The sequence below is a fragment of the Drosophila yakuba genome, chromosome X (assembly GCF_016746365.2).
Source record: "Drosophila yakuba strain Tai18E2 chromosome X, Prin_Dyak_Tai18E2_2.1, whole genome shotgun sequence".
NCBI classification, from domain to species: Eukaryota; Metazoa; Arthropoda; class Insecta; order Diptera; family Drosophilidae; genus Drosophila; species Drosophila yakuba.
The window spans coordinates 17,085,234-17,098,977 of NC_052526.2; the positions used below are offsets into that span (position 1 = coordinate 17,085,234).

Genomic DNA, 13,744 nt, shown 5'->3' on the forward strand with positions numbered 1-13,744 from the left:
AATGACTCTCCACGACATCCATCCCCCACTCGCCCCGCGCCAAAAACCCGCCTTGAGCCGCACACTTTGTGTCCTGGCAACATGTCCTGCTCCTGGTGCCGGTCCTCGGCATTCCATTTGCATTGCGGGCCATTTAATTGCGCAGTTGGCGCATGTTTTACGACCAATATGCATAACATGGCATCCACGTTCGACATCCAAAAGTCGGTAGGAGGGCAATAAAAAAGAAGGAAAAAGTGCCGCATACTTTTCTGCGCAAGCAGCGTCGAATATCCTTGTTCCAAAGCCCATTAAAGCACCGATTCACTCGCAGAACTATGCAAAATTACGCTTATTGAGCCCCATGGAAAAATGTAATAAATGGGCATAGAGAGATGTGATAAAACCCACTAGTTGCACGCTCAACTCTTTCTTAAAAACCTACACACATTATTCTTTCTTTACCGCACATAAATCTAATTCCATTCCTTACGAATATATATACAAATATATATAGATTTTCATTTAAGATAGTTATTTATAAAATATTTGCAATACTCACTGGTTCAGGTTGCGCTCGTTGGAACCGGACTGACTCTGGACGTTCTCCGTGTGGCGCCGCTCCTTGTGGACGATGCCCATCAGCTTCATCCATGGATTGTTCTGGGAGCCATGGCCTCCCATGCCGCCACTCTGCCACATGGTCATCTTGGCGGCTGTTTCCCAAATCCGTTTCCGATCGAAGAAACTGTGTCTGTGGCAGTGGCAGTGGCAGCAGGCGCACTAGCTTTCCAACGAAACCGAAACGAAAATGGATGCGCAAACGGAAACGGAAACGGAAACGCACTCGCGAATTGGAACTTCAGATCAGATATATATATATATTTTATATTAATATATATAGAGGACAGATGCCGCTGGGCAAGAGTTGAAACTGAGTTGTTGCTGAGTTGGGCAGCCGCATCAATAAGTTTTTCTCATTTTTTTTTATTCAGTTTGAACGCCTCAAATTTGTCATAGCCAAGAGTTTGGTATTTGGTTGTTGGATGGAATTGAACTAAGAGTTTTTGGCTAATGCTTTCAAGGTTCTTTGGGCGGCTAATTTTGCTTCTTGCTTTTGCTTTTGCTTTTGCTTTGCTTCTCTGTTGCTTTTGCTTTGCTTTTTGGTCGTGTTGTGCTGCTGTTTTATTTTTGAGAGCAACGTTTCCCCTCGACTTGCTGTTGGTTTTGGTTTCTTGGCCTATGTCTAAAATTAATAATCACAATGGGCGTACAACTAATCCTTTTACTTCGATATTTCTGGGTCTTTTGCTTGTTAACCAATTTTTAATGCTAATTATTGTTGGGTCTCTGCTTTGTTTGTCCTTTCTTGCTATTTTGCAATTTTCGTATAGCTTCATTAAATTTAGTATGCAAAAATTTCTCTCCTTGTATATTTTGTCTTCTAGCTAAATTTTGCTGGCCAAAGGTTCTAACGAATGAAAGTGTCCGTTTATTGATTTAATTTAGGACTATTGATAGTCGACTAGGTCGACTATTTAATACCCGAAACTCTTTAATTTAAATGGAAGCTAGTTAAGTTATTTGATCAATTCTGAAAACCCAATCATGGCTTTATATCAAAACGGGCATAACTTGAATTTGGAAGAAGACAAATTTGTATCATCTAATTTCGGGTATTTCGCAATGTCGTACGATTTATTTACAATTTATCCGTAGGTATGTACAACATTTGTTCCAATTACGACATTTGGTATTATTATTTGCTTTTTACGATTGCTTTTTGTTTGAGACTTTAGTTGTAGTTGTAGTTGTTGCTGATATATAGTGCATAGGGCAGGAAGGCGATTAAACGACGATATGAAGAATTACGTGCACGGGCAGCTGGAAAGAATAAATAAATTGAAATCACAAATTAGTTACAGTTGAATTAAGTAACAATTTGCAAAATGAATAGTACTATTCATATCTTTCTTACACCGTCTTAAATGTTATTAATATATGAATTTGATTCTGTGTAGTTCATAATTTATATAACAATTTACAAAATGAATAGTATTATTCATATCTTTCTTACACCCTCTTAAATGTTATTAATATATAAATGTTATTCTGTGTAGTTCATAATTTATACTAGCAGCCCACAAAAGCCATCATCATTACCATGTGCTTCCCATTGAGGATTGAGGACCCAAGAGGCCGAAAACAAAGCTCTCCATCGGTTCAATTATGTCAACGACTGGGATCATCTTCAGCTGGGAATCATCATTTAGCTTATGGGAATGTCTCAATATATTTGCAATTTTCAATGCTCAAAAAGGGGGGGAAATTTTGCGGGGAGTGTAGTAATTTTCAGCCCTCCACTGAAATTCTGACAGCAGCAAGTGGCAGGAGTGCGAGGGGTTGTCCGATTCTGTCAGTCTGCTAAGTACTCTCAAGCACCCAGACTCACACACACAGACACAGGCACACACTTACACACACACACTTACTCACACACTCATACACACAACCACCATTTTGGGGACTCGAGCGTGTGCACATTTGCAATGCCATCAACGTCGCATCGAGCACATTAAGAAACCATTCCACCTCGGATCACACTCTCCCTCGTCATCGTCATCACCACCATCCACATCCGCATCAACATCCTCGTCTTCATCCACATCCTCGTCTTCATCCACATCCTCGTCTTCATCCTCATCCTCATCCTCATCCGCTTCCATTTCCATCCAGCAAACGATGTCTGGCTGTGCTGTTAGCAAACTCATTGCCGCCCAGCTGGACAGCAGTTATAACCTCAGAATACATAATTATAAAATCGACAACCAAGAGCGCAAAAATCGAGTATCCCGCTGTGAGATACTCACTGAATGGATTTATTATTTTAACTGACAAAAATAACAAATAAAATTGTATGTGACAGTTTTTTTTTGGTTTCAACCTTTGCCAAAAAGATAATTGAATATGCATGGCGAATAAATAAACAATGGAGAAAATGTTAAAAACTATCATATTCAAGTCAACGTTTTTGCAGTGACTTTGTTTTTCCTCTTAAAGGTGCCTAGATGTACGCAACAATAAAATCACACTTTAATTCACACCTTCAGGTGAGAATTCAATACACATAGAATTTAAGCAAACAGGGAAGAAAAATGTTTACAAATGTAAAGATATTTTCAAAGGATTTTCAATTCACTTCCAAATGTGTCTAAAATGCAACAATATGGTTTCTACGCGCACGTTTCTGCCAATTTTTTACTTTTCTCTTCACTTAATTTGTATCTCATTGTCAAACTTTTGCACTTTCATTCAAAACATATATATTTAATCAGCTCTCTGGCTGAAAAATCCGGAATTCCTTTAAAAGTTTACTTCACAACAAGCACTTTGCAGCTAAATGCTAATTCGCAGCTGTGATTCGGTTTGTAAGCAATTTGGCATTCAGAAATGCCTTTCACGCCCGAGGAGCAATAAAAAGAGCGAAAGAAGCAAAAGAAGAGTCGCACACAAAGTCATGGTGGGCATCATGGGTTAAACAAAGGCAACACTGACTGCAGCTGCCGGATGAGCGGCAGTTGCATGTGCAGCTTGTACAGCTTGTGCGCCTGCAACACGGAGCATTTAACCGTTCGCCATTCACCGATTTTGTCAGATTGCAAAGTTCACTCGAGCGTGTGGCATTCAGGACTCAGGGCTTCAGCTCCACGAGATGGAAAGTAGATGCAGCCAGATGGAGATGCTGATGCTGATGGAGATGAAGGATGAGCTGCGGATTCTAAAGCCCTTGCCTGCGCTTCTTCATTTTTATCGCTTTTGTTGCAGTTTGTCGCCTGTCGCCTGTAGCCTGTAGCCAGTAGTCTGTAGTCTGTAGCCAGCCAACTTGCAACGCGTCAGCTCGACGATCTGTCAACGTCAACGGTGCGTATGATAAATTTTTATTGTGCATCTGCCATGAGTCCCACCATGGCATGGATTCCTCCCCATCCCATCCCGTCCGCCATTTGACATTTACCCATTTTCCACTCTCGAATTTCCACTTGGCCACTGCACTCACTGCCCCACGACCAATTTAAACTAATTACGCTTCAGTCTCTGTAATATTTATATTGTCATGCCAACCAAGCAACCACTGGCCCCACAATCTGTATTATTTACACAAAAATTATATCGCATTATGAGCCCCGGCACCTGGTCAAACTGGAGGATGGGGGCTTGGTCTATTGGATACCAACTAGCGGCCAAAGGACGATATTATAAGGCATGTCCTGCGGCTGCCAAATGCAATACATAACTAACAAAGGAAATACAAAATTGGCGAAAAGAGTGAATCGCTAGAGGAAAAATAGAAAAAAATTAGATTAGAAATGAAATGAAATGAAGGAAAAGTGTCAAAAGAAAGGGCACTGAATGCCCTACTGAAAATGAAAATACATTAGCTAACTTAAAATGTAACTTTTTAATTAAATTGATTTAATATATTTTTGTGCTCCATTTAGAAAATAGCTTCATATGAAAATATTGTAACAATTAATGAATTACTTTCCTGATTTGATTCCCCACTGCAAAACAGTCACCTGAACCCATTTTTTACGTAGCCAACCTTATTCCTGCACCTGCTATTAATTTGATAAGCCAGAGATGGGTCTGCAATTAGCCGGGAAACCTCGAACAGCCCGGCCCAGAATTTAAATAGGCTGATAATTAAGCGACGTTGTCTGCTTGACACCTGGGAGATTGGGGAGATTGGGGAAATGGGGAAAATGGCAGTCCATATCCTTACCATCGCCAGAGAAAAAGGGAGCCAAGACAAGGACTCACATGGGAGAAACTTTGGCGGCAAGTGGAAAAATAAAAATTCGACGATGAAAGTAAGTGGATACGGTAGAAGTTGGCAAAGTTCAATCGAAAAGTGCTTAACGCTTACCTTAATTATTAAATTCGATATGAACGCATAAGTCGACATGCATGTGAAATGCGAAATATTTCTTGTGCATATTCAACTGGCGCCATCAATACAGCGATTTTAATGGTTTTATTGCATTTATTACAACCCATTTATTAATGCCCATGTATAATTAATCGAATTTTTTATCGCACATAAATTAATAGCAGCCACTTAATCTAAACTCTCCCCGATTTCATATTCATACTCTGACCCAACTGATTAATCCGATTTTCCGATTTAATCGATACTCCGCATTATGCTGTTGGTGCTCCCCAAGGTCTCCGTGGCATCGGTGTCTTCTCACCTCGGCTGTAATCCGAATCCGCTATCCGGAATCCAGAGTCCAGAGTCCGGAATATGGAATTCCCATGGCCATCTCAACTCAACTACTCAGCCAACAAAAAACCCATTCTCGTCCCTGAAGAATCCGGCGTGTCAACCGACATTTGCCACCGGGGGATAGTTTCCTGCTTTCCTGCCACGCGCAACTTGACGGGGGATTTTCGGTAAACATTTTTGGCCAACGAGCTAAGCTCCCCATTGAATATTTAATTAGGGAAATTATGGCGTGGCCAAAAAGGATTGCCATCCGAGTTGCCCGGGCAGCTGGCGAAAGAAACAAACCCAACAAAAACAAAAACAAAAAGAATAAATAAAGAAAGAGACGCTCAGGTTGCCAGGACTCACTTGTGTTGGATCAATAGCAACCACGGCGCGGCATAGGTATCCATGTCCACTTCCACTTCCACTTGCGCCGCAGGACTGCTCGGGATAAGATGGTAGGCCACGGGTCAAATGCTCAGCTTAGTGCTGATGAAGATGAAGATGCTAATTACCATAATGATGACGACGGTGCAACTTTTCCCAACAACAGCCGCCCAAGAAGAAGCTCTCGAAGAAGGAAAAGGCCCGCCTGGAGGCCGAGCAGGCCGAGCTTATGCGTATTGAAATGGAGAAGGAGAAGTAAGTACCACAAATATTTATGAAAGTAAACTTACTCTTTAGCCAAACTATATTACACTGATTGTCACTATTCCAGTATTCATTGTAATTAGCTTTTTAATTTATGGAAAATAATTAACCTAACACACTGATGAAAACCAATCCCCAATCCCCTGCAGACTCAAGAAGCTGGAGGAGGCGCGTCAGCGGAAGAAGCTGGAGATGGAGCAGGCGAAGCACCGCCAGCAACAGGAGGTGGCCGAGAACCGCCAGAGGAGGGCCCAGCTCAAGGACAGCATGCTCTTCTTCGACGCGGTGCGCACGGCCATCGAGGCCATCAAGGATGGGGAGCGACACGAGCGGGATTGGGAGAAGTTTATGCGCTGCAATGGCCTGCCAAATGCGGCCAGTCCGAGTGACTTGAGGAAGTACATCCATCAGTGGCACACGGACATAGCCAAGCGGCATCTGGAGTCCAGGAACTGGCTACTGCGCACCGATGAGCGCACACTGCTCACCCAGGATGCCCAGGTGCCGGATCTCACGAGGATCTCACTGCGCCAACAGCAGGGCAGATTGGGCGATGTCTACGCCCAAAGGATTAAGGAGGTTTTGGGGGTAACTCCTTCCATTTCAGTCACTTACACACATTTACATGATATGTTTTAATCTTAGATCCTCAACGAGTTGGACGAAATGCTGCCGTTCAAACAGAAATCTGCTCTTATTGCCGCCGATCTGGTGAAGCTGAAGACCGATATGAGGGTGTTCCTCAAGCAGCACTTGGACGAGTTCACCTACAAGACCATGTCGCACATCGAGAGGGATATGGAGTAAGATTTATAAAGTCCAATTTATAAAAAATCTGATAATGATGATTCATGCAGAATCGATAGACCTGGTGTGTCAAAGCACATTTACAGCTCGGATGTGTTTCAGAGTTTCGTGTGGACCTTTTCGAAGGATGCTCAAATGTAAACTATAAAGCTGAGAATATCCAACAATAATCTGCAAGTGATTTATATATTTCAGAGCTCTTAACCCAAAGGCGCGAATTGGGGAACAGTCGGCTCACAACGAGATCGACTTTCCCACGATCGAAATGCAAATCTCACTACCTCCCACGGTTTATTTGCAGAGCTCAGCTTTGCGGGGACTCTGGTTGAACTACGATCACTTCAGTGACTACTGCGGCAGTTACTGCTTAAAGCATGCCCGCTCAGCAAATGCCAGTAAGCTATAAACACAGTAATATAATTATAAATATGTTAAAAAGCAATCTGATTTGCAGATATCCTGCGGCAAACGAAGCGCGAGTGGCGCAAGCGCAAGGAGATCCTGCAGGCGATGCTGGACGAGTGTGGCCGGGAGATTCCACTCTCGGAGCTGGAGCAGCTCACCCAGGATCAGCACTCAGCCAGCTCGCAGCCGCCAAGGGAACGCACCTACGACGTGGACAAGCTGTATGCGGAGTACGAGGATGAGCTGAGCAAGGCACATCGCAGGGCCATTGGACCGGAGGCCTATGGAATGCTGGAGACGGACGTGAATCTGCGCAAGTATCGCATCATTGGCGGTGTCTACTGCATCGACTTTCTCGAAACTCCGCAGCAGGATAAGCAGCTAAATGCCAGATCCTTTATTCGCACCAGTTGAGCATTGCATTACTAAAGAATCTTAATCAAATAGCAAAAGAATTATCCTCTTTCAACATTTGCAGTCACCTCGGCCAACAGTTTGGTGCACAAGGAGTACTACCAGACGTACAAGCCTCCACCTCCCGTTTTGCCGGGAGTGCGACGATTGCCGGAGGAGATTGAAGCTGAGATGCGAATGATTGAAGCCGCACTGGATAAGCTGGCACTGGTCACCTTGCAGTGAGTATTGATGTTAGCCAAGCAAACAAACTCATTCCACTCGAATTTTTGTTAATCCCAAAAGATTGCCGGACTCGGTGATTTGGTTTGAGCCACCTGTGGCCTGTCGCTGGGAGACCAATGTGGAAACCCTGGAAATGGAGCTAGCCGATGGCATGAAGCCGGAGGACAGGAAGCCACATGCTGATGGCGAGGCGGACGGGACGGGTGCGGTGAGTGGAACGGCGGCTGCCACCACAGCCACGCCCACCGAAGCGACACCCCTCTCCACACACGCCCAGCCCAGTCCGCTGAAGAGCTCACCCCGGTGTCCGGCCCGCATGCGTTCCCAGAAATCGGACATGGGCGGACATGGGGAGTCCCGGCAGCAGGTGCTCCGTGAAATCAACGACTTTGATCTGCGTGCCATACCCAGCGATGTGGACTTGTATGGCCTGGTCAAGGACTTTGTGGTGCCACGTTTGCCACAGGGATTCTGCGTTCGCCTGGAGCAATCGACGCCCATCCTGTCCACGGGCCTGAGGCAACGAAAAGTGATGTTCCTGGCTCGACAGGCCCACATCCGATTGGGTCAGGGCAAGGAAGTGACAGATGATCAACTGGAAATACCCAAGGAACTGCAGAAGCTGCAGCTCAACTGCAAACCGGGTCTGGGTGCTGAGTTTCTGGACACGGAGGAGCCGGCGGAGATGTTCCCACCGCTGTGTTTCGATAAGCTCTTGAAGTTCCGCCAAATGGCGCCACGTTCCCGGGCACCGGTACACCTCCAGGGCTACCTATTTTCGCAGCTAATTGAGGACATGGATCGATTGTGGCGTCTGCAGCTGCCCAGGGATCAGCAGGAGGAGCTCATCCAGCAGATATCCGAGCAGCTATCGCCCACTGGCTCGCGAACGAGTGATCCAGGTGAGTTATATATACATACATACATACTACATACATACTCAATCCACTGATATCTGCAGGTGAAAAGGAGCCCCGGGAGCTGGAAAACGATGGGGATCTGGCAGAGAATATGCAACCACTTAGCCAGGAGCTGGTGGATGTCCTGCAACCGGCCGCAGCAGCCGCCGCCTTTGCCTACTACACGGGCATCTCCTTTGTCCGAGACTCACAGCTTCCGCCGGAACCGGATCCAGAGGCCTCGGCCAAACGCTCCAACAGCATGGACAGCAGCGAGGACGACGACGACGACGTGGACAGCCTGGTGGAGCTGCTCGAAGGAGCCTCCACGGCGGCCAACACGCTGCACGACCTGCTGGGTCCGGTGACGAACAGTGACAACAGCGACAGCGAAAGGTATATACCCGTACTTCTAGGTACAATTTATATATGTGGGGGTATATATGTATGTCCGTAGGTCAGATTGACAGATTGATCGATGCTGAGTGCTGTTCAATGATTGAGCGGGAAATTGAAATCCTTGGCAACAGCACCTGCAGTGCATGCCGTATTTATACTTTATATTTAATTTAAATAGCACATTTTTATAGCAAACAAAAGATGAGCAATGTGGCTGCCATAACGCAGGGCAAGTGGAGCACCCGCGATGTCCACGATACCAAGTTCAATGAGGACAAACTCTCCATACAGTTTCGCACGGGAAGATTGGGTAAGAAATTTAGTACGCTGACATAGCAAATATATTTATTTATTAATCCATTTAAATTAACAGGTATTTTCGGGTTTGCTTTGAATAAGTACAGCAACATGCCGTACCAAACGTGGGACCTGCGACCGGATATGAAAAAGTAAGTCGATTTAGTGCAAAGTAACTATCCTAATACTCTTAAATTCCCTAGTCCCGGCACCATCATCTTCAGTTTCACGGCCTCCCTAATCAGTCTGGACATGACAATAACCAAATCGGGCTACACGGTGAACAATTTCCAGGGTGGCAGTACGCAGGGCATCACCGATATGATTGGCAAAACACTATCACTAGCGGAACTGAAGGCCACCCTGATACTGTCCGCCGTGGACATTTTCCCGGACGAGGATGCCTTCTGCTACACGGAGGGTTCCTGCGAGAAGAACTACGTGATGGAGATGCACTGCTATGCCTGCCTGTCCACCTTGGCCCAGTCGCACAACTTCAGTTGGTCACGTTGGAACCTCTTGGCCGGATCCCGCACTGCTGTGCTGCTGGTTCGCGAGCTAATCGAGGGCAAGAAGGTGCCATATTACTCAACTCTACTGGTGACCCCACTAAAGACTTCGATAATCGATTGTACGGAAGTATCCGCCAGTTTCAATGCCGTTGGTATACCGGGCATGGAGTATTACGCCGATCTATATCAACTATCGCAGGCTCATGCTCAGCCTGGGAGTCTGGAGAAACAGAAGACCATGAATCCCGTGCTCAGGGACAATGTGGCCAAGATTTTGATGGCCATTCGACCGCTCAGCTTGTGTTGATCTAAGCTAAATACATTCAAATCGAAATCAAATTAAATGTCGCTTCATCTCAGAAGTTTGTGCCATTCATACCTGTGGAATAGCTTTTACAATGCTAATGGTCTTATACAAAAGCTTTGGGACTTAACGTGAAATTTGTTATGCAGACCATATCGATAATTCAGCTTTTTATCCACTTAGGAATAGCGCTTAGCCACAAAGGAATCATCAATCTCCACTGAAATTGCCTCCCTCTCCAATTATAATACATTTCCATTGTCATCAGTTTGTCGCTTCCCTCATGGACCCTTCTTATATGTATGCCGCCCATTAGTCCCCATTCTTAGTCCCTTCCCAGAATCACACACATATATATTTATATATATATATATATATATATATATACACACTATGGTTCAAAGGCAGCACAATTAACATATTCACTGCGAGCTTATCCTTTAATGCTCGCCTGGGCCTCTTGCCATTTTTTTACTTTGCCCGTCATTCCCTTTTTGGCCCCAGGCGAAAGAGGAAGAAGCGGTTAAGGAGCAGGTAGAGAGGAAAATAGCCAAGCACAACGGCCATTAAATACCCTAGAAATTCGAATACTCTTAAATTGCTCTTGAATTAAAACAAAATAGAAGCAAAAATATTATATAAAAAATAAAATAAACTAAAGGTACAAAGCACTGTTACCTAAATTACAATTTCTATAAACTACAATTTCAGAATTCTGCCTATAAAAAGTATCTTTCTCAGTTCACACATTTCCACAAATTCCATATTCCCTCTAACAACACAACTGTCGCGTAGCAGAAATAAGAAGCAAAGCGACCACACTGCGTATACGCAACTTGCGTGTGGGGGCTGTTATGTTTTTTTTTTTCCTTCACTTTTTGGAGGCTGGGGGTAAACTTCCCGCTTATTGTGGCCGCCAGTGAAGGTCGCACAGCGCAATTGGCGCCAAGCTGTCTGACAACTGCGTCAACTGAAATGCCCCCCTCCTCAGCCACCCCCACCACCGCCACCTCCACACCTCCGTCTCCTCTTTCCATTCCCGCCCCTTATTCAGCTATCGTTTGTTTTGTTAATGAGCAAGTTCGCCCGCAACCCCCCGATGCCCCACCAGCAGCGCCGTTTTCCATATGCATAAATAAATAATTAAAAAGTATTTGTCTTTACTAAATTCAATTGAATGCGAACTGGGAATTCAGGGCGGCTGTTTGGTTAGAGTATTCAATGAAGAATTATGAAGTACTCTAAAAACTTAATAAAAAAGTATTTAAAATTAATGTTATCTCTTTCTTCAACTTTTTAATGTGCCTTTAAATCATTTATTATAATTCTTGTTATTATTTTGTTGTATAAACTTTCTCATTTTATATCCTAATAATTATGAATTTTTAAAGAGTACCTTTTGTAACCATCGTTGCCGTTTAACCTTTTCTCATAACCGCTTACCCCTTGACAGATGTGTGTGCAGCATTTGCGGTTTTGTTTTTCGGGCTGTTGTGCAACAACAAGGATAGGAAGCCACACGGATTTGCAGCCCACTTTTCAGCTGCATGCCCTGCGATCCTTTGGCCTAATCGCATATGAATTACCGTTGATGTGGCAGCTTTTGATTTTTTGTGGATGCGGTGTGGTGGTCGGAAGGCAAGTGTGAACTTTGTTTCCGTTTCCGTTTTCGACACCTGCAAACGATGCCCGTTTCCCGTTTCCAGTTTCCAGTTTTTCGTTAACCGCACATACACCTGTCGGATGCCCGCTGAACTTGTGTGGGCTCCCCATTTGTTCCAATTGGCTACACTAATTTGGGTTGTAAACATTTGTTTGGCTTGTCTAAACAGTTTTTTGCATAAATTAAATATTTTCCACAATTTTCAGAATTATCTGTGGGATCGCATGACCATTTTTGGGTTTTATTTATTTCGATGCCCGGCATTTGCCACGTCGAATCCATTTGCCTGGCATATTACATGTGTTAAGTGCAGAGCATAACTATGCAAATGTTCTACAGAGCGTGGATGTGTGTGCGTTAGTAATGTTGGTGCTTTAATCAAGACTGAAATTCTTGTTACCTGGCATCTACAATAAATCTGGTTTTTCGTTTTATTTTATTTCACTTCTTTACTTGTATTTTTCTGCACAATCTTAACAACGGAGCGCATGTGTTGGTGTGCGACTTTAATGCTCTGCTTTTGTAGCACACATACGAGGACATGCCATTAAATCCGCAGGCGGCGCACAAAAGTATGCTACGTAATTTAAGTTAATAGCCGACTCGCACACGCACACAGACAAAAGGCGCGAAAGAGAGAGAGGGCGAGAGACACACACACGCACGCATTCAGAGCTCCGCGTCTGTTCAAATTACAATTCATTATGTACAGGTGGCGAGCGAGTGAGTGTGTGCACACGGTGAGTATGTGCACTGGAATATCCAGCTTAGTCCTTCATTTAACCACAGAAGACGTAGGAAAAATATCAAGACGCGACAGAAGCACACTTTTCCGCTCTTTTTTGGATGATTAAAGGAAACAATGGTACTATTTCGATCGAATTCCTCTTCCTCAAATCAGTTGGAATACAAATTGAATGTATTTTCCAGTTCTCCGACTGTAATCTACAGCTACAGCTTTTATCCCCAGTGTATTTGTGCGATCTGACTGAGATGGAGCTTTGTCAGGCAGCTGGGTTATGACGCAGGCAGGCTTTAAGCCCCGACAGAGACGCGGCAGAGACGCGGCAGAGGCTGCGGCAGAGACTTCCGCATGCGACACTTCAAATGTCGCTGCTTCTGCTCCTTCTGCTTGCCACTGCTTGCCTTGATTACACTTGCAGTACACTTCAGCTGCAGAGTAAAAATTGTTGCATGGAAAAGTAACTCCTCCATATTGCACACTAAAAACGAATGACTCTCCCTCTTTTAACGATATCCTTGAAATCGTGTCAGTTACCAAACCCTTTTAACCAAATATATATCATGTTGTAACCTTTAAACTGGCCATTTAAGTTAACTTTAGAATTAACTAGTGTTTTAAAATCCCATTACCATTAGTTGTTCAAGAACCAGAGAATACCTATAGGTTAATTACGTCACACTTTTTGGCAACTTTCAACGGGCTTAAAGAACTAGAAAATGCTAACGCATTTTATAAAATTTTAAACTAGCGAGTCAAAATTGTAAAAACTGTTACAAAAAAGAATATGCAGTGTAGCAATAAAGTTGCTCTGGCATCGTGCATAGATCCTATATTTTTTGCATTGTGTTTCAGCAATTTGCGTCAAATTTCGAGTTTAAGTGTCAATTACAGCAACAAAAACCGCGCGAGACGTGTCAGAAAAAAATATGACAAATGATAGAGCGAGACGGAGATGCCGCTTTACACATCTCGTCTACCTTTCATCGAGGGTACAAGAGGAAGAGGGAGCGAGTCACCTACGTGCTTGTCAAGTTGACAGCCTTCTTTTTTCCTGCTCCTCGTCTTTTCTTGTTTCCTTTTTTTTTTTGCCTCCTTTGGTTTCGTTTCGTTTTTAACCTCAATTTACAACGTCTCTGATGCTGGGCAGGTGTGCCTTGAAATCTATATATATGTGT

At 44.1% G+C, this 13,744-nt stretch overlaps 2 protein-coding genes across 4 annotated transcripts in view; one reads left to right on the forward strand and one right to left on the reverse strand.

Annotated features, from left to right (window-relative positions):
- Nucleotides 1-1,863, reverse strand: part of LOC6525735 (potassium voltage-gated channel protein Shaker) — a 116,799-nt gene extending 114,936 nt beyond the window's left edge. For 2 of the 3 annotated variants that reach the window (XM_039371089.2, XM_039371110.1), the window contains exon 1: nucleotides 542-1,863. In XM_039371089.2, the coding sequence (XP_039227023.1) occupies nucleotides 542-687 (146 nt within the window). In that variant the 5' untranslated portion in view covers nucleotides 688-1,863. The remainder of the gene's footprint in view (nucleotides 1-541) is intronic. The other variant, XM_039371087.2, reaches the window with a different exon arrangement.
- Nucleotides 1,864-5,774: 3,911 nt separating this feature from the next.
- LOC6525742 (dynein axonemal intermediate chain 7 homolog) lies at nucleotides 5,775-10,196 on the forward strand (the record flags this gene model as incomplete). Its single annotated transcript, XM_002101528.4, has 12 exons — nucleotides 5,775-5,890; nucleotides 6,049-6,487; nucleotides 6,545-6,702; nucleotides 6,757-6,843; nucleotides 6,902-7,101; nucleotides 7,161-7,520; nucleotides 7,590-7,746; nucleotides 7,811-8,652; nucleotides 8,712-9,045; nucleotides 9,240-9,358; nucleotides 9,422-9,497; nucleotides 9,549-10,196. Coding segments are annotated over 12 exons (3,504 nt in total), but the record flags the coding sequence as incomplete, so codon positions are not given.
- Between the last annotated feature and the right edge of the window lie 3,548 nt (nucleotides 10,197-13,744).